This window comes from Crinia signifera, chromosome 9, assembly GCF_055691185.1.
Source record: "Crinia signifera chromosome 9, ASM5569118v1, whole genome shotgun sequence".
NCBI classification, from domain to species: Eukaryota; Metazoa; Chordata; class Amphibia; order Anura; family Myobatrachidae; genus Crinia; species Crinia signifera.
The window spans coordinates 133,613,815-133,635,873 of NC_139225.1; the positions used below are offsets into that span (position 1 = coordinate 133,613,815).

Here is a 22,059-nt window from a genome sequence, read left to right on the forward strand (position 1 = left end):
ACACTGTGGGTCCATTTCAGGATCACTTGGTGTGATCAAAATTCTACCCCAGACCCGATGGTTGGGTTTTGCGCATTTTTGCACACTCGCCGGGCCATTCGTTGCGGGAAGGGAGGGCCGGGAGCGGATGGGGCGGAAATGGCGCTGGAGCAGGGGAACGCCCAGCATTTTAAGGATGTCCCCATTAAATGCTGGGCGTTCTCCTGCGGACATGGGTGGGCCGATGCCTGCCGGCTGGGGGTGGGCAGCTAAAGTCACATGATGTCCCGTACAGTGACCTTTCCCATATCTCTTGCTGCAGGTGCATTACAATCAGTGTAGAACAAATAAATGACCAATCAATACTTCACTAATGAAACCCAAGGAAAAGGTCGACATGGGAAAAGGTCAACATGCGTTTTTTACATTTTGTGTTGTCTATGTCGACATAGGTCAACATGGACACTGTATTAGTGTACCGCGCCCCCTCACATGGAATGCTGTGCTCGCTATGCTTCGGGCACGGTGCCTCACTATGCTCCTCCCTCCTCGAGTACTATAGGATTGCCTATATTTATCTCCCCATTCTGGCCATTTTACTATCATTTCCCCTACAGATTTCGGGAGAGTACGCAAGTATGATCTTTATTTATGGAAGAGGTGAGAGTTCTGTATCTTCTGGTGTCTGTGTATTAGGAGGACAGGAAGTCTGTATTAGGAGAAGGTATCAGGCCCCCATACACTAAGCTGAGGTATGTGATACCTCGGCAGTTACCCTAGGATTGCATAGGGTGCAGCGTATGTGGTACTTTTGCATATGATGAATTGCATGCAATGCCATTGGCTGCCCCAGAATACGACAAATCCTTGTGGCAGCCGTGGCGATCCCCGGATCTGACCCGATGTACATGGGACCGCAAGCCGGATTGGAATCAGAAGTAAACGACATACGATATGACACTTTCCACACCATTTATCATCCCGACGGCCGAAATCGTGAGGAAAAAAGCCATATCGAACTAGTGTACGGGCACCTTAAGAGGTGTGTATTGTGATGCCTATGTATTATGATTAACCCCTTGAGTGCCAAGTGAATTTGTCAAAATTGGTGTGAAAATTGGCAAGCAAACATTTTTATTCATCATAATGACCTGTAATGTTTACCTTATATAACTGCACCCCTGGGACTGGAGATGCGCTGAAGAGGATTCAGAAGGCTGCCGTGGACGCCAAGGGACACAGTGGACGTCGGGGGACCAGGTAAGAATGACATATTTTTTTACTAAATCCACAAAAATCCGTTATCCAAAATGCCCGTGGTCCAGAGCATTTCGGATAAGGGACACTCAACCTGTATAATCTCTTTTTTTACACAACTTTTTTTATTTGAATTTATATAACAAATGAGAGCGACGTTGGTGTTTTTAACCGATATTTTGCACATCTCTCACAGAGACGATGGCACTCAAACGGTTAAAAAAATGGTCTGAGGGCAAATTCAATTAAACGTTGCGGGCGGGAAGGCTTCGAGCCTAACGCACGAGGCTGATTCCGGCTGCTCAACCTATGGAGGTACGAGCAGACATCGAACCATAACTGCCCACTGCTTACAGCAATCCACCCTGACATATTAGGATGCGAGGAGAGGGCTGTGGTCTCTGTGTTCCATGCATGTGCATTCTGAGTGGATGTCTGTGTAATAGGAAATGAGTAACTGATAACTTTCCCTAATTTGCTAAAAATCACAATTCCTGTTTCCTTTTTTTTACAACAGGGCTGATATTTCCACAGGTGACAATGAAAACATACAGCGATGATGGCAGGTGTTTGTGAGGTGTGATGGGTGCGCTCATTTCCTGTCCCCCCAGCGGAGTGAGAAGCTTGCTCTCCGAGTGTACTAGCATCCCTCGCTATCTCCGAGCGCCCATCTATCAATAATACTGTGAGAGCTCTTCTCAGTCTCACAGAACCAGCCCACGCTCTCTGTCGGGTGATTAAAACCTGGTATAAAAAAATAAAAAGCTTTGCCTTGGATCGGCAGTAGTGGTGGGCGTAGAGGACTCTGATATGCTGCAGTAATCTGCTGTCGCTGTCTCCTCAATACCGAGGCTAGTTTAGAGTGTCAGCCCATTTTGCTCTGCAAAGGGCCGCGCTAAGATAATGAAGGGGGAAACTGGGAATCACAAGTTGCTGTGACCTGTATATATATAATACGATGTGTAAGGAAGAACGCAGATATCATACAAACACCAAGGGTAGCTCTATAGAATTGGGGTAGGGATACATTTCTCTTCAATAAGCCTTAACAATAAGAATGAAAAAATACATATCACAATACGTACTGCATAGGCTTTTTTTCATTACTCAACTGGGATACGGTCGTATTGTCGACCAGACTTAGGTCGACACCGTTGGGTCGACAGACAACACGGTCGACAGGGTTCTAGGTTGACATGGATGAAGGTCGACATGGTTTTAGGTCGACAAATGCGTTAGGTTGACATGGGTTAGGTCAACAGGTCGCGAGGTCGACATGGGATTTTTCACAGTTTTTTGAGCCGACATGTGCCAACAGGCGGTATTTCATGCCCTACCATCCACTAGGGCGTGGTGGGAGAATAAAATAGTGTGCAGAACGCAGCTAGACACTGTCCCTGAAGCATTGCGAGCAAAGCGAGCGATGTGAGGGGCTGTGGTTGAGTTCCAACTGTGTCCATGTCGACTGTGTCGACATTCGGGTAAAAAAACAGTGAAAAAACCCATGTCAACATTGCGACCTGTCGACCTAACACACGTCGACCTAACACAATTGTGGACTTAAACTCATGTCGGCCTTGTCCCATGTCGACCTAGACACCTGTCGACCTTCACCCATGTCGACCTAGAACCCTGTCGACCTAGTTACCTGTCAACCCAACGGTGTCGACCTAATGACTGTCGACCTAAGTCGGGTCGACAATACGATCCACACCCACGCAACTGTATAATGGCGGAATCAATAGAACACCCAGGGAGGGTTTCTGAGTATCCAGAAGCAAGAGCTAGACTGTTGCAAAATATTGGGGGGAAGGTTGGGGGTGGAGGGACAAAGGGAGTCATTCTGGTTTACTCGCAAGACTGTGAGTTTGCCCCCGTCCCGATGTTTGAGGGACTCCACATTGCGAATGGCTTCATAGTCACCAAGCCGCTCGCAAGGACGTGGGTGGGGCGATGTGTGCCGGGGGCTGACGTCACAGGGTGTCCCGTCTGACTTTTATTTGCAAAGCCAGCAGAAATCATGATGGTCGCCAACCATCGAATGATTTCTCCTGCAGTGAGGGGAATCGGCGAGGGGGGGGGGGGGAGGAGGGGCGTGTATTCTGCTGCGTCTCAGACACTCGGAAAGGTTACCGAGCAAACCATACTGAGGGTGCACTGCTGCGGAGTGTTGGGGGGGGGGGGGGGGCGGGGACACATAGCGTGCAAAGGGAGGGGATGAAGTGAACGGAATTGGGTCGGGGGGCGAGAGGACAGTATAGACACCATATAGAGCAGTCCGAGCCTCTCAGTATGACGGCTTCTGCAATGTACTTTCACTTTGAGCGGTGACAGTTTTAATTTCACTTTGAGCTGTGACCATATTTACTTTCACTTCGAGCTGTGACAGTTTTTAGCCCACAAACTCTCCACCCCAGCCCCTATCTGCTCCTACCTCCAATCTCTGTCTTCACAGCTCCCTCTCTCCATATGCAACAAGTTTGAAACAGATCAGTGTCCCTGCAAAAATTACTTTTACTTTCTGTTATGACTAGGGTGGCCAATCCCGGGATCGATGGGATCCTGGGATTTGGCCTCTAAAATGCTGGGTTTTCAATCCCAGGATTGGAGTTTCCAATCCTGGGATTTGGGGATTAGACTGCGCATGCGCAGTCTAATGCCGGGCAGCGTCTGTAGCGGGTGCTTCTCCCGTCCATGGCAGTGTGGTTCTGCGCAGTGTGACGACGTCAGAGGTCATGTTGTGCAGGCCACACAGCCACCTTGTCCTTGGCGCACTGCGCTCACCTCTCGCCTCCATGAGACCACCCACCCAGGCTGCATTCGCCCATGCCCGGTTACATCGACCGCCCACCCACCCACCTAGGCTGCATTTGCCCGCCAACCCGCCTATGAAATGTGGGATACAATAAAAAATTTGCTCGATTCATTAACTATTAAATACATACCAATAGTCAATAAGGGTAAATTCAATCAAAAAAGCCATCATGGTTGGACAAAAAAGTAAGGACAGCAATCAACAATAAAATAAAAGCGTTTAAATTCTATAAAAATAACGTAAATGAGGAGGAGTTCAACAAGTACAAAGAATCAAACAAAATTTGTAAAGGGGTAATAAACGTAGCTAAAAGGGAAAATGAACAGCGCATAGCCACTGATAGCAACAGCAACCCCAAGAAGTTTTTCAAGTACATAAAAAGTAAGCGAATAATTAAAGAGAACATAGGCCCATTAACCAATTTCAATGGTAAAAGTTTTACGGAGGATAAGGGAAAAGCAGAACTGTTAAATGGGTTCTTCTCATCTGTGATTACTAAGGGAGAGCAGACAGTGGAACGCACAGGTACCACAAATGGTACGAACAAGCCGGATCTCAATATTGATTTCACGACCGATGAGATAAAATTGCGGCTCAGAAAAATCAAAACAAACAAATCACCAGGGCCAGGTGGGATTCATCGTAGGGTACTAATGGAATTAAGGAAGGAACTGGCGACCCCTCTATATTACATTTTTGATAATTCGCTATCATCAGGTAAGGTACCAAAAGAGTGGAGAATAGCAAAGGTAGTGCCAATATTCAAAAAAGGGAGGAGCCAGCTAATTACAGGCCTGTGAGCTTAACATCAATAGAGGGTAAAATATTTGAAGGAATTTTAAGGGATGGTATCCAGGAATTAGAGATGTGCGGCGGCCACTTTTTCGGGTTTTGGTTTTGGATCTGGATCTCCCTTCATGTTTTGGATCTGGATTGGTTTTGGCAAAACCACCCTTATGGGTTTTGGTTTTGGATCTGGATTTTTATGAAAAAATGCTAAAAATGTCTAAAATAACAGAATTTGGGCCTGTTTTTGCCCCTAAAGTATTATTAACCTCAATAACATTAGTTTCCACTCATTTCTAGTCAATTTTGATCACTTCGCAGCTTACAAAATTGGGTACTCTTTACCTAGATGGGCGCCCGCGATTGGAAACGCGGGCGTCGGGGGTAAAAATCGCGGTCATCGCGGGTAAATCGCGGGTACATAAAAATCTGCTACCCGCGATGACCGCGATTTTCCCATAGGGAACAATGTTAAAAAGGCTGATTGAGCGCGATTTTCATGTAAAATGCCTCAATGCCCGCGATTTGGCCATAGGAATCAATGTTAAATGGGCTACAGAGCCCAAATAGGCACAATTAACCCTTAAATGTCCCCACACATTTTTTAACGCCACCCCACGATCCACGCCAACCCGAAGCGTGGCGAGCGCAGCGAGCCCGCGAGGGGCGGCGTTACGCGTCCTCCGACCTTTTCATGCCCTACTATCCACTAGGGCGTGAAGTGAGAATAGAATAGTGTGGCGAGCGCAGCGAGCCACCGAGCCCGAAGCGTGGCGAGCGCAGCGAGCCCCGCGAGGGGACGCGGATACCTTCACAGGTAGACGCGTCCCCTCGCGGGCTTCACAGGTGTCCGCGTCGCCACGGACACCTGTGAAGCCCGCGAGGGGACGCGTATAACTGTGAAGGTATCCGCGTCCCCTCGCGGGGCTCGCTGCGCTCGACACGCTTCGGGCTCGGTGGCTCGCTGCGCTCGCCACACTATTCTATTCTCACTCCACACCCTAGTGGATAGTAGGGCATGAAAAGGTCGGAGGACGTGTACCGACGCCCCTCGCGGGCTCGCTGCGCTCGCCACGCTTCGGGTTGGCGTGGATCGTGGGGTGGCGTTAAAAATTGGGGGGGACATTTAAGGGTTAATTGTGCTTAATTGGGCTCTGTGGCCCATTTAACATTGATTCCTATGGCCAAATCGGGTCCATTGAGGCATTTAACAGTAAAATCGTGTCCATCGGGCCTTTTAACATTGATTCCTATGGCAAATCGGGAGCATCGCGTCGCGGGCATCGCGGGTACATTTATGGCCGGCCGCGACGCGACCGACACGATTTCCATGTTTAACATGGGTTTCAATGGGAAATCGCGGGCATCGCGTCGGTCGCGTCGCGGCCAGACATAAATGTACCCGCGATCACCACGACGGGCGCCCATCTAAGTAAAGAGTACCCAAAATTGTTTTAATTTACTGTAGTTGGGCCAAAAGGGTATACCGAGGTAGCTGGATGACTAAGCTAAGCGACAGCAGTCGGCATCACATACATGTGGACCTTACACTTCCAACCTGGCAGAGCGGCACTGCAGGGGCAGACAGGGTGGCAGTTTAATAAACTATCCCAAAAAAAGAGAAATGCTCCAAACAGCAAATACAAAGAGGTATCGGCCTTGTCATGACTGGTGGTAGCAGCTACAGCACTCCCACTATTTCCTCCTCCATCATCCTCCAAAAATGTGTTTTTATTTTATTTATTACTTTTATTTCTTTTTCTTACTTTACACTGGACACAGCCTGTCACACTGGACACAGCCCCTTGGACACTGGACACTGCCCCTGGACACAGCCCCTGGACACTGCCCTGGACACTGGACACAGACAGTCACCCTGGACACAGCCCCTGGACAATGGACACAGCCTCTGGACACAGCTCCTGTACACTGGACACAGCCATCACACTGGACACAGCCCCTGGACAATGGACACAGCCGTCACACTGGACACAGCCTCTGGACACCGCCCCTGGACACAGCTCCTGTACACTGGACAATGGATATATGTCACGCTGGACACTGGATATATGCCGTCACACAATGGTTAGATGTCACACTGGCCACTGGCTATATGTCGTCACACTGGACACAGGATATATGTTGTCACACTGGACACAGGATATATGTCGTCACACTGGACACAGGATATGTTGTCACAAAGGACACAGGATATATGTCGTGAGTGACTCGTGACACTGGACAATGGATAAGATATAGGCCGTCACACTGGACACAGCCCCTTGTATTACTGCAGCCCCTGTACACAGTGTACGACTCAGCAGCACTGCAGCCCCTGCGTGTGAGCACTGCAGCACTGAGTTAGTTAGTTAAATAAAAAAAAAACCACAGGGTTCAGGGCTAAATAAATCACAACACAGGGCTTAGGGCTAAATAAATCACAACAGGGCACGGGCCACAGGACAGCCCCTGGACAGTGGACACTGCAGCCCCTGCGTGTGAGCACTACAGCACCTAGTTAGTTAAATCACACTACAGGGCTCAGGCCTATAAACAGTCACTGACTCTCAATACAAGTCTACAACACAGGGCAGTGAGGGCACAGGGCAGGTCACGGAGCACAGGGCAGTGAGGGCACAGGGCAGGTCACGGAGCACAGCACAGGGCAGTGAGGGCACAGGGCAGGTCACGGAGCACAGCACAGGGCAGTGAGGGCACAGGGCAGGTCACGGAGCACAGGGCAGGTCACGGAGCACAGCACATGGCACGGAGCACAGCACAGGGCAGTGAGGGCACAGGGCAGGTCACGGGGCACAGCACAGCACGGAGCACATGGCACAGAGCACAGCACGGAGCACACGGAGCTTCCCAACCACCCTCTTCCCTCTCCAAGATTGGAGTGAAGATGGCGGGGCGCGCGTGCGTCTTTTATAAGATCCCGCTCCCGCGAGAATCGTTATTGGTCCGGAATTCAAGCGGGAACTCCTGAGCCGGCTCGGATTTGGTCCGGATCCCCGATATTCGGCTCTGACGGATCTCGGGGATCCGGACCCGCTCATCTCTCCCTGGAATATTTAGACCTTCATAGTTTACTTAGTATTAACCAGCATGGATTCGTGAAAAATCGTTCATGCCAAACAAATTTACTAGGCTTCTATGAGGATGTTAGCAAAAACCTTGATAATGGAAACGCTGTAGATGTGGTCTTCTTAGATTTTGCTAAAGCTTTTGATACAGTACCAAACAAGAGGTTGATAAATAAAATGGAGGACCTGGGATTAGGGGCAAGAATCTGTAGATGGGTAGGGAACTGGCTGTGTAATAGAGAACAGAGAGTGATTGTGAACAGTGCCGTATCAACTATGATACCAGTACTAAGTGGAGTGCCACAGGGTTCGGTACTAGGGCCCATTTTATTTAACATATATATTAACGATATTGGGATGGGAATTCTCAGCAATGTATCCATCTTTGCTGATGACACAAAATTGAGTAGAGTTATTAAATCAACAGAGAATGTTTTCGTGCTTCAAAAGGACCTTAACAACCTAGATGAGTGGGCAAAAAAGTGGAAGATGAGGTTCAATGTGGACAAATGCAAGGTCATGCACCTTGGTAGACATAACCAGTGTGCTAGTTATAACCTAAGCGGGGAGGCATTGGGTAATTCAGTACTCGAAAAGAATCTAGGAGTCCAAATAGACAACAAACTGGGGTGTAGTTCTCAATGTAATATAGCAACAAAAAAGGCCAACAAAACTCTAGTATGTATTAAAAGGGTCATGGAAACTAGGGATTCAAAAGTAATTATGCCTCTGTACAAATTATTGGTTAGACCCCACCTCGAATACGGAGTACAATTCCGGGCCACACTATGAAAAGGACATCATAGAATTAGATAAAAAAACAAAGAAGAGCAACAAAGCTTATTAGGGGAATGGAGACTTTAAGCTACGAGGAAAGATTAAGCAATTTGGGACTATTTACACTATTTACACTAGAGAAGAGACGTTTAAGGGGGGACATGCTCAACATGTACAAGTATATCAGGGACCAATATAAGGAACTGTCAAGCACCCTTTTTACTGCAAGAAAGGAATCTAGGGACACGAGGGCACGAGTTTAGATTAGAATAAAGAAGATTTCGTTCCGTTAGAACAGGATTGGGGAACCTTTTTTGTGTCAAGGGCCATTTGTATGGGGAAAAAATCCTTTAGTGGCTATATGTAAAAATGTATCTTACAAATTGGCCTGCTGTAGCCGTCCCACGCTCAGGCAGCTGCCGCTGAATAGGACCGACAGTCTCTGGCTGCTGTTGATTAAGAGGAATCTCAAAAGAACTACCGACCTCTCGCGAGATTCCCCTGTACTTGACTCCTGGCAAAGCCGCCGGGCAGGTGGGAGGCCACGGGGGCCGCATATGGCCCCCGGGCCTGAGGTTCCCCACCCCTGCCTTAAGGTGCGTACACACGGGGGTAGATATATTGCTAGCAATATATTGCTTGCAATATATTGCTCAGCAATATATTGCTCAGTGTCTCCTTTTCATCAGCGACCAGAGATGGTCCCTGATGAAAAGGAACCTCTGCTGGGGGAGCCGCAGAGGTAATTAGCTGGTCGCAGGAGCAAGCACCTGCGACCAGCGATTACAATGGGGCAGAAAACGGGAGCGCGACCATATTCCCAGCGATTTTAGCCCCTATCGCCCCCGTGTGTACACAGCATTAGAAGGAAAATTTTCTTTACGGTCAGAGCAGTCAAGTGGTGTCGGCAGACACAATAAATACATTTAAAATAAGGTTGGACAAACATTTATTGGTTAAAAACATCCAAGGGTACAAATAAGAATCATAATCTGTCTTTATAAATATCAGAACATACTATATAACAAGGGATAAGCTATTAAAACCTAGGTTGAACTCGATGTCTTTATTCAGCCTTATCTACTATGCAACTATGTAGTTCCATCGCCCACCTGCCCAGTCGCACCGCACGTGTAAGTAAATATGCAGGTGGCCAGGGCGAGTCCCGGGATTGGGCATTTTTCAATCCCGGTTTCCGGGATTGAAAAATGCCTGTGATTGGCATCCCTATGCTCGGCACACTATTTAGAAACTCATTGGTTGGTACTTTCTCTCTCTCCATTCTTTGATAAGCCTCCCCCAAGAATTGCTGCAATACTCAATATCCTTAGCAAGAGGAATTTATGACTTTTTTGATCGAAAGAGGGGGCTATCTTCTTTAAAAATAAAAAAAAGTATCTTTTGTATGCCTAGAACAATGGGGTATGTTGCTCCCAAATGGCACTGACTCCACAGAGGGTGTAGATATGATAGTAACACAAAGCGCCCCTCTAGTGCCTGTATGCTATAGCGGCAGAGAATGCAGAACAGGGCAGAGATCAGAGCCAGACTCCTTTATAAAAGCAAAATGTACAAGTAAGATGATTAAAGGTTCTCCCAGCTAGACATGAGTGCCTCTGTGTCTGCTAATAAGTGTTGGCAGAATAGATAGGGAAACAGATAGACCTGATAAGATAGACGACAATGCATCACAAACTGGGCTGAATGATGGGATTGCTAGGCAATGAGAGAGGATACGGGAGAGCGATGGGATGATCAGAGAGGAAGGAGACAGAACATTCTAACACGCAGATGATAGGTCTTGCTGTGACAGCAATACAAGGCCGGGTGCTCCCCAGGGACCTGCCTGTCAGAGACTGCCTACCGTGGACAGGTTACACACGAGACAGTGAGACGGTCCCTTACCGCCTGACTGACAGCCACATTCACATAAACCACCAATTGTACATTTATTAACCCACAACTTGGACATCAAGGGATCTGGTGAAAGCTTTAACCGGCTCCTTGCCGGATTGTGGCCGACCACCCGCGTGTGTTCTACATGTCGGAAATTATGCAGGTGGGAAATGTTATTTAATTTCTGCCCCTCCAGGCCCAGCTGCTGTTACACCTTACCGGCTGAGTATTCCCGCTGTAATAGCCAAATATTGACTCTCTGTTACCGCCTCTCTGGCTGATCTACAAACAGGATTAGATGGTAATTAACTCTTCCTGAAAGCAACACATGATCCTCCGCTGGGACTGCTGTGTTGTGTAGGAACAGATCCAACAGCTTTTAAATACAATACTGTCTATCTGTCCTAAGATTCCGTCAGCGACGTAAAGAGCAATTCGGTAGAGCGGTGGCTATTACATAACGAGACCGTACTTGTGAAAAATAGACCAAACTATGGGCGGGATTCTCTAAATCCGCAGCCGCACATCGCCGGCTACCGCAGACGTAACTATCGCGTATGCAATAACATATGCGATAATTATGGCAAAGGACAGCTTTTGCGTTAAGAGCTTTCCTTTGTGGCCGGCGATGCGCAGCGGGTCCCGGCGGCTCCTCCCTCCCTCTCTCCCTTACACGGCCGGGTGCTGATGCTGCTGCGGGCGGGCTCTATTTCTCCTCCCTGCACCCGGAAGAGGTTTTACAGTGCAGGGAGGAGGAGGTCACTGGTCCGGGCAGCACAGCGCTGTGCAAGGTGACGGGAGTCCATGTGGGGCGGCGGGAGTAGCACTAAGAAGCCCATAGGCTTGTATGGGGTATCGCCAGCTGGTGATACCCCCACAGTAAAAACCCGCCGATAACTGTGTTTTTACCGCATTTTTCATTTAGAGAATACAGCCCATCGCCGGCAACATCTTCCGCCACGCATCGCAGGCATTGGCATTGTTAATAATCGCATATGCACTAACATATGTGATTATTATTGCAAAGGACAGCTCTTGCTTAATGCAAGCTGTCCTTTGCGGTGTGGCCGGCGATGTGCACCGGGTCCCACCTCCCTCCCTGGACCCTTACCCGGCTGCTGCTGCTCGGCTAGGGCTCCGCCTCATCCTCATCCTCCCTGCATCCTGAAGAGGTGCAGTGAGGAGGAGGTCACTGGTCCAGGCAGCACAGTAGGAGGCTGCCCAGGCACAGGTGATGGCGGTGGTGGAGCGGAGAGACAGGACATGCGAAGGGAAGCCCATAGGCTTCCATGGGGTTACACTGGTGTACACTGGTGTAACTACCCGCAGCGAAGCACCGGCGGTGTCGCATTGCTGCATATGAAAATGTGGTAAAAACCCAGAAAACTGGGTTTTTACGGCATATTTTGTTTGGTGCATCTCGCCCTATGTGAGCTAAAACAAAGGTGAGTCACTAGGGAACACAGGGGGGTTTTGAGTACCCAGAATCCCCGTGAGACAGAAAGGAAGAATGATATTACAAAGCCCCGCCCCTTGCAATATGCAGATCACTGGTTATAGGGGTGGAGCTAATATGATGAGATTCCTTTAGAATGACGAAAATATTTATAAAATTCTTGAAATGACCATTGGATGCAGCATTTCAATGATGGGCCTGAATCACTCCTGAGCACTCATCTGCAAAGTTGCAGGTGGCAGCGAGTAGATAGCTGCCGCTCAGACAGAAAGAAAACAAGCCCTGTGCTAATCTGTGGCTGAATTGTGAATATACCGCTATTCAGTCGCAAATCCATCCACAATTCAGGAACCATCAAACGATTTTTCCAATCATTGCAAATGTATGTCCAACCATATTGGTCATCTGAACAGAGACAGGCTGACAATGACATCACAGATTCTCCCTGAAATCGGCGTTTACGTCTACGTCCCAGATGTCCACCTGCAAATGTTCTCATTGGTGAGGTCACGTGAGTCTATTCCGATCACATGACCCAGAAGTATGTAGAGGGATTTGTTCAAATTAGCAGAAGATCCAAAGGCGGTCCAGATCAGACTTTAATAGTCCTTAGGTTCGGTCACATGACCATCATATATATAGAGACTGACTGGAATTCTACTTAGTCTAGATATATGATGCTCATGTGTTACCACAACAATCAGATGACCTCCAGCAATTACCGTTGTGTCTCCTTCTACCCCCTGCGCCATCCCATGGGGTGGTTCAGTGGTCAGGATGCTCTCTTAGGGCTATTAAAGTCTGATCTAGACATCCTTTGGATCTTCTGCTAATTTGTACAAATCCCTCTACACACCACCACATACCACCAATGAGAGTGGATTTCTATTATAGTGTATGTGCCAATATTTGGTCTAAAACGTTATTATAGTGAATTTTCAATGTGTTATTCATTTACATGACCACATGTGACATAGATTTTAAGTATATACAGTAAGTGTTTTAAAAATGTATTTTTTGGATGGTTTCTTCTACTGATGTGTTTTGATTAACACATCTGTAACATATTGCCTAATTAACAACTGAATATATACTGATCCATGTAGACAAGACAACTCATCCGGATGAAGCTGGGAGGCTCATATCCCAGAGAAACGCAATGAGCTTGAGACTTTGACTTAAACACTCCAACACGCCGAGGAACACTTTCTTTTGACACCTGCAATCTGGACAATAGGACTTTGTGATCATCTCCATTTGGACCTTCTGCACATTGCTCACTTGAGAGGACTTTGAAAGCGGCTTGACTTGTGAACAGTCATCCAGGTATACCCAATTCCATCATTTACAAATGCTAGTCATCTAGTAAAATATGGTGCCTATTATTTTGGAGATGTCCTGTCCAATATATATTCAAATGATCTTCACATATAGGAGTCGTCCTTTTAAAGATATTATTATCTTATGTTTTTTTTTTATGTTATTGGATATCCAATTTTGAATTGTCTTGCTTAGTTTACTGTGTATTAAATTGTTTAACTTAAAAGAAAGTTAGAAACCATCCTGTGACATTTTTGGGATGTCACGGTCCTAATTTTTAAACCTTTTTAAAATGTAATTAACTATTTAATTCACTCTCTGGCAGCGCTGGTACACACATTTTTCTTCTTCAGGTTAATCTGTCTACATGAGGCTTGACACTCCTCGTAGCAGCTGCAGTTGGTAACGCACCTGATCCTTACCTCCCTTTGCTTTTCTATGTACTGGAAAACACCGTCATCACCAAGAATGAAGAAAGCACATCAAAGAAAATCTACTTTCACAGCCATGCTAATTGTTTTTATTTTTTATATACCAAGGGGGAGATCTGGGTACTGGAACAAACAACAGTCAATAAACAAAAATGTTTTAGAAAAGTATTAGAAGAAAGAGGTCAGACTCGTGAAAAAATGGTTTCATCCTTCATCAGGACAACGCACCAGCCCACACCTTACCCCCAGCTTTGTAGTGTGGGAGGTCAGGATGTCAGAGCCGGGTGCGTGGCCAAAAAAGGAGACGTGGCCTTGACCGAAGGGGCCTCATGGCATTATGGGGGCATGGCCACTGCTTTGTAAGCATCTGGCCATGCCCTCAGACCCTCTACAACACTGAATATACCCTGTGCGCATGCAAAGGCAGGGGGGACCCCCACCGACATCCCACTGTGGGATCTCGGAAACAGGCTCCAAAAAAAAAAAAAGGGGACTGTCCTGTGAAAATCAGGACTGCATTCTGTAAAGCAATTTTTTGGCAGATAAACAGATTGCAGTGCTAGGACTCCCACTATACTCAGCAGATCTAACATCCCGCGTGACTGGGCGAGATGCAGCAAGTGTGCAAACCTCCAAAAATGCATCTTTTGTAGGTTAGGCTGTGCTCCGCATACTATGCACCAAGCCCGGAATGTGACACATGCAAGTCTATGGGCTGTGTGGGATCCAACTGGGTCCTAAACCTGGAAGTCCTATCATAGCAAAGAACCGCTCTGACCAAAACAGTTGTACTTTGGGAAAATCTTCCCGCATACAACGTTAGTAGAGGATATACAAGCAAAAACGGCATAGAAGAAGAAAACGGCATAGGTATCGAGGCAGCTACAACATAACAATGAGAATAGCACAATAAAACAATGGGATTGGACAGTCAGTGACCCGCCCCTACGCTATCTTCTTTATAAGATTACATACGTCCTATTACATACGTCACTCCTGACAGCCGAGGGGAGACCGATTCCAATATCTCCTGTACGTTTCAATGCACAGACGACAGCGATAGCAATATTAACATTATTTCCACAAGGACTCTAATGATCTAAGCCATCTATTGTGTGTATTACATGGCTGCTGCCTAGTCTATTACATGTGGCGGGTGGGGGTCATGCTGTCATGGTGATGGGCCTATTTCTATACAGATACCTGGGACTGTAGTTCCACCCACCCCATTGATAACCTAGACCATGCTGACCTTTTTTATGTGTCGAGCTATTGACATTCGACCAATTGTGATCAGCCTATTGACTGTCTAATAATCCACAGCACCTGATAATCTTCCCTAGAAGTGATCTGATGCACGCATATAGGTGAAAATCATGTTTTATTGAGCAAAACTGCAGCCAAAACCCCCACAGATTTACTGATTTAGGGGGTGATGGCATATATGCAGCCCCCAGCGTCTCACGGCGCAGTGTGGATGAGGTGTGCGCATCACCCATTGCCACTACTATCATCACAATGCAATGAGAATAGATACAAATGTCCAGCATCTTCTATATCCACGCACTAGGGGGCATCGGTTTGAGCTATGCACTCAACTTGCACATGCTCCTGATATGTCTCTGTACGTATAAGGGTGTTCAAGGGCACATTACCAAATGCAGAGACATCTCTCTACGCATCCAACCCTGAACCTGGCCCATAAAGTAAAGCATAAGTAATTCCATATAGTCTGCCCCAATATTGATCCATGCACAACGTACAAAATGTAAAGTGCATTTTGCCAGGGTCAGCGGCCATTGCACTGAAAACTCTGGAATTCTGCTAAAAGCTTGTTCCTGCGGAGTCGGCCTCCATCGCATTACTCCTGACCTTACTCCATTCAGCCTTCAGCCCCCCTAGCAGTTACATATTCCTCCTCTGTACTGTTACTGAGAGCTCTGGTACCTTCCAGACAGCAGTAACATAGCTCTGATCACCGCGTTCCCTCATTAGCTGGGTACACACCTGGTTGATGGGTCATCCACTGACCTATACGGGGGACTGGTCTGCCCGATGTGCCGTGCAGACATAGCAGCTAGGCGGGCATTTAATGTATCCCATGTCACAATGCCGGTCAATTAGGCTAAGGGGGATATTCATTCCTAGTCGGGAGATGGCTGCGGGGGCCGACTTCACAAGCAGTCTGGTACGTTCTGCCGAGAACGGCCGGGAATTGACGAGCTCCCGGCTGCAGCTCGACGATTCCCGGCCGCAGCTTGCGGCCACGCCCCCTTCTCATGCGGCAGCAGGCAGGACATCGAATCCCGCCTGCAAATTCTCGGTCGAGCAGACCGAGAACGGGACAGGGTCACGGCTTTCGGGCCAGCTCGACAGCCGTGACCCAACATTCAATACCCCCCTAAGTCCCTAATCGATGAGCAGTAATATGAATTCCTGAGATCCCAGGATTGGCCTTCCTATAAAACCCCCCCCCCTGTGCTGCGGCCGGGAGCGGCGGTGCAGCCTGTGGGCTGCGCACCGCGACCTCTGCCCTGTCAAGCTGCACAGAGCAGCACAGATGGAGACGGGAGCAGTTTAATCCCGAAATTCTAATCCCAGCAATTTTAGGGTCAAATCCCAGAATCCCGGCCATCCCAATCCCGGGATTGTCCCCCCTAACTGTAATATTGTGCTGTATTTTCCAGACTACTATAAGCAGAGTTGTTTATTTGTATTGTCCCTGCATGGGAATCAACTATGCTCTATGCTCTGGAATCCCAAGGGGAATGACGCTAAACCCATGTGTTTAGAGAATGTTACATGAGGCCACATACAGTAATTACTAACATATAAAAGTACTTACTAGAATTGTTACCCAATCTTCCAGCCCTCTTATCAACAGTGCCTGGGACTCAGCTGCCTATACGCCAGCAGTGACGGGGGTGCCAACAGTGACTGCAGCAAAGGACAGCAGTCCTGGTGCCTGTTGTCCCAGCTGAGCTGGTGACTGCTGTCACAGCAGTCACTAACAGGAGTTGTCTGCGCTTCCCTCTCAGGGGCTGGTGGGTCCCTCGGGATGTGGCTGGTGACACTGTGACTGCAGCAACGGCAGCTGCACCGCCACTGTACTGCAGAGAGAGGCCAGCATTTGCAATAGAAACACTGAGCAGCTGATCTTATGGCTGGTGTGTAGGAGTCGTAGTGCCCAGTGGCGGTGCAGTGCACACCTCTAAAACTGCATTGTGCAGCAGTGTGCTACTCCAGCTGGGGGGGCTAACAGAGGGGGGTCTGGGTACTATGTCCCTGCACCTCCTCACCCCTCCTTAACCAGACTCTGGGGGTCATTCTGGTTGGCTCGCTAAGTGGCGGTAGTTCGCTGCTTAGCAAGCCTTTTAAGAGAGAGGCCAGCATTTGCAATAGAAACACTGAGCAGCTGATCTTATGGCTGGTGTGTAGGAGTCGTAGTGCCCAGTGGCGGTGCAGTGCACACCTCTAAAACTGCATTGTGCAGCAGTGTGCTACTCCAGCTGGGGGGGCTAACAGAGGGGGGTCGGGGTACTATGTCCCTGCACCTCCTCACCCCTCCTTAACCAGACTCTGGGGGTCATTCTGGTTGGCTCGCTAAGTGGCGGTAGTTCGCCGCCCAGCGAATATCCCTGCCCCACTGCGAATGGATGTTTTGCATAAACATCCATTTGCAGGGTAGCGTGCGGGCCAGAAATCATGCGAACGCCCCATGCCCACCTCCATCACGCTCCCCCTGTGCGAGGGACTATGCAAGTCTCCGAAGGCGCCCGCACAGAAGCCCTGCACATCAACATCGGTCCCCTTTGCAAACACGCGGGGGGACCGATGAGATTAGAATCAGGCCCCCTGTGTACAAGGTATATTTATTTTCACTTTGCTAATGTTCAGCCTATGGGAATACATTATTTTTCACAATGACTATACATCATTTTTATGCATATTTGAGTTTGAATAAAATCATTAAGAGCAGAGTCCAGTTACCATGAAAATGGTATTTTTCCACTGGTCCATATAATATTGTGTAAGATGTGGTCACCCGAAACACCTTATTAAAGACTTATTAAACTGCATGCAAATTCTAAATATAAAGAATCCTTAATACAGTCAGGATCGATAATGTGGGTACGACCAGTGCAGGATACAACCTAAAGTATAGTACACACCAGAATGACCATGATTGTGCGATGATTTCCTTGAAATCTTTCGATAGTCGCCCGATCTGTTGGAGCACACGATCCGAAAATGATTTTTTTCTCAATCCAATGTAGTTGACGAATCTGTACTGCAGCAGGTAAAACCTACAAAGCGACCAAACGACTGGCGTCCCGCGCATCGGATCGGAATCGCATTGAAAACCTGCCCAATTCTGCTTTTTTTTTTACATACGATCGGTTGAAATTGAATTGAAATTAGGGGAATTGAGCCCAAATCATTCTGGTGTGTACCCAGCATAAGTCTTAACATCTGTCTACTACATTGGTCTTGCTACTTACACTGTTTCGTCATTCTGGAACTCCAGCTCTCCATAGGCATCCTCAAAGTCAATGCCTCCTCCTCTTGCTGTGCCTTCTACCGTCCGATACGGTATGACGACGGTTCCTCTTGCCCCAGAGTTCCTCAACACTCGTATCTCCAGGACCCCAACACTCTCACTGACATGAATTAGTTTCTCCTCAAAAGTAAATATCCCAGCATGATCGTCATCCAGTATGGTGACTGTGGCGATGAGGGGAGAGATCAGGCGTGCTTTAGGACGTCCGTCCCCATCTGGTTCAAACATCCCCTCTGCATCTCCTACACTCAAGTTCATCAGTCGCACAAAGAAATGTTCATCTTCCTCGAAGATGTCATCGTCTATTATGCCAATTTTTATTTCTTTTTGGGTCTCACCCGGTTTAAAAATCAATGTTCCCTCACTATATTCATAGTCAGAGCCTGCATTGGCCGACCCGTCCTCTGTCTTGTAGTCCACATAGAAGGTGCTTGCACCATCTCCTCCTTGGCAAGTAACATTGAGAGTCACAAACCCACAATTTTCCAGGCACTGGTAGTTACAGGGTTGGAAAAAGATTTTGCTGGTATTTTCCTCGTCAGGGTCAGATGTCACTTCCTGCAGGTTAGCTGGCTTTTTGCTGTGGTCTGCTGCGTGTTTTTTCAGCACGTTGCCTGCCCCAATCATCATACGTGTAGCTTGGATACGATAGAAGGCTCTGCTCTTCTGCTGGTGCAGCAAGGCATAGTAGTTGGCCATTTCTACCAGCTGGTCCAACTCCCGCTCTGGGTACTTCTGCTTCAGTTCCTTTAAGATCTTGATGACCTCTTTGCGGCTTTCATCGAGTTCCTTGGCTTCAGCAGCTGCCGCTGCGGCACTTTCTTGAGCACTGGGGTCTTTCATTTCTGTGGCCACCATCGCAGCTCCTCCCAACTTCCCATCCATCTCTATGCTTTTAGGAAACTCGCCTTCGGTTTCGATGATGATGCCTCTACGTTTATCAGCTCGGTACCTTTTGTAAACGTACTTGTAGAAGAGGAGACGCTTGTCCGCAACCCATGCAAACAACACACAGGCTGGGAAAAATAAGAGGGTAACCAATCCCTCCCAGACCTGTACGCGTCCTGGGGAAATAACCGCAAGAATGAGATAAAGCCATATGTAAGCGAAGATACTCCAAGTGGCAGTGACAAAAAAGACTCTCGGGTGCTTTATCTTCCTTGACTCGCCATTGGGGATGACGTAGACACATATGGCAATGATGACAAACATGTTAAAAGCAGCGGAACCAACAATGGTCCCTGGTCCGAGATCTCCTGCCTGGAAGTTGTGACCACACACTTCGATCACAGAGAGGAGGATCTCCGGAGCAGAGGAACCTAGTGCCATCAATGTGAGATTGGAAACGGTCTCATTCCAGATGCGCACAGTTGCCACGCTGGTTTCCCCGTTTGGCTTGGTCAATGTAATCTCCTTCTCTTGCGATGTGATTACCTCAATTGATGCCATGAAGCGGTCAGCAATTATAGACACCCCAAGGAAAAGGTACAGCATGGCCACGAAGTAAACCACAGCTCGCGCCACCTTATCTCCCGTTGATGGATTGTGGGGGCTCCAGACTGGGAGCAGGATGCCGGGTTGACACACGGTTTCCCCTGATGCTCTACAGGTGACATTGTCCTTTATTTCTGTTGTGGCTGAAGAGAGTACAGATACTAGCAGAAGGATTCCAAATCTCAGTGGGTATGCCATAACTGATCCGTCGGAGACGGTGGCTTCAAGCAAGGTGGCGGTGGTCTAATGGCAGCTGTGGTCAAAGAAGCCTGTAAGAAATAAAATAGTAAAATTAGAGTCAATCGGAGAATGTATAAAGAAAGAGGGTAATACATTGGATCACATGAATATGGGCTAATGTTTGGGGCAAATTTTCAGATTGTTATTTATTTGACCACATCATATTCCCTGTAGAAACCAATGGGTACCCTGCTGCCGACTGAAGAAATAGGATAACACATACGACACTTACAGTAATTGATGCTCTAATCCTCTGAAAATGGTGGATTTCCCTCCTATCTGTATTTATACATCAGCCCCCCCTTAGTGTGTTTCTGCCTGAAGAGCTTTAAATAACTGATTAATTCCCATCATAGACAGAAGCAGGAACACCAATGACAACAGAATATTAAAAAAAAAAAATGAATAAACAGTTTAACTGTGAAATTAATATAAAATTCCAGCCAAAAGTGTGTTTTTTCCAATGTAGCCATCTGGTGGGGTCCATCGCTGGATTGTGGATTATTAGATAGAATGAATGTAGGACTGTTCGACAGTGAAAAGGCTGGCACGTGGAAAAGGTGGACATGCACTAGGTCGACATGGACAAAATGTTGACAAAAGCAATGGTCGACACAGGAAAAGGAGACTTTCTATGTGAGAGTAACTGGCAGGTAAGGTTGGTCCGCTGGTAGACATGTGGCACCGCAATCCAGGTAGTGTACAACACTAAACCCACCCCTGTTGACAATCATGATAATCTGAAGCTTCCTTCTTCCTCAGTGCTCTGCTACAGTATCCCAGAGAAGTGATCCTTACATGACCGATATGTTGGGGGCTTCCTAAGTCCATCCACTAACTACCTGTTATCAAAGTCCTCCAAACCTTACCCTACCCTCACAAGATCCAGTGCTGATTGTCACCGCATGTTGGTGATGTCACTGATGTTTTACTAATGCTATCAGGTAACCTCTGCACAGATTCTGGACTTCCTTTCTCCAGGGAGGCTTCATGCCCTATCCCAAGATGGCCACAAAGATCAATATCAAACATGCGTGAAGCCATCTTGACACCGTGCAGGTACATAATGAGCATACCTCCCCACATGACCCATTCCAGGAGGGACAAAATGCTCTGTGCCAGTGGCAGTTGCTGAGGTTGGGCTGAAGCACTGCTTCAGTAACTGGGCTATTGATAGCTGGAGTCATCTGCTAAAGGGCCGGATTAAAGGGGGCTCAGGGGGTCATTTCTGCCATCCGTCGGAAGGGGGCGGGCGCACGAGTCGCTCGCATACCCCATTCCGACGGAGCTCCCCGTCGGTCCCCGCCGCCGGTCCCCGTAGGTCGCCGCCTACACCTGCACACACGTCATTGCCAACAAAATCTTTTTTCAAACAGTAACACCCCTTAAACTTGAGGTCCAAGAAAGAGATACAGGGGTTAAAGCTGAGTTTCACTACCCATGCTCCGCAGCTGACTGTACACAAATAATCGGCCCTAACACGAACACGATAATGGACGCCTTGCCTTAAACTGTGCATCAGCCCCAAAGTGCATATGTGAAGTTACTATTCATAGCTTTGTTTAAAGACGACTAAATCCGAGACAAAAACACCAAATAAACAGGCAGCCAGACACTGCTATAAATGACACATTATCATTATTCTTTACAGTGTACTTTTAAAAGAATTGATTTCTTTCTCTGGTAAGTGTGGAAAATGTGACACAGAATGTTGTCTGACAAAGGGCCATGTTGCTTGTTTATGCTACATGTTACAGCTGAGCTAGCCGCTGTATTTGCCACCTCGTTCTGCGCCCAGCCTTTGTTTGCTGCTGTCTCTGGAGACCTGTCAAACAGGGACAGACTTAACGTCTGCGCTATTTTTACACCTCCCACCCCTGGGATTGCCCTGTGTACCAGCCGGAGAAGTACAGGAATCTGGGGCCAGGTGCTGCAGATTTCATACCGTTAAACAAGGGGAG

General features: G+C 47.7%; 1 protein-coding gene across 3 annotated transcripts in view; it reads right to left on the reverse strand.

The window, feature by feature from the left end:
• SLC8A2 (solute carrier family 8 member A2) overlaps positions 1-22,059 on the reverse strand; it is a 114,044-nt gene that overhangs the window by 64,083 nt on the left and 27,902 nt on the right. For all 3 annotated transcript variants that reach the window (XM_083159867.1, XM_083159866.1, XM_083159868.1), the window contains exon 2: positions 18,306-20,127. In XM_083159867.1, the coding sequence (XP_083015993.1) occupies positions 18,306-20,056 (1,751 nt within the window). In that variant the 5' untranslated portion in view covers positions 20,057-20,127. The remainder of the gene's footprint in view (positions 1-18,305; positions 20,128-22,059) is intronic.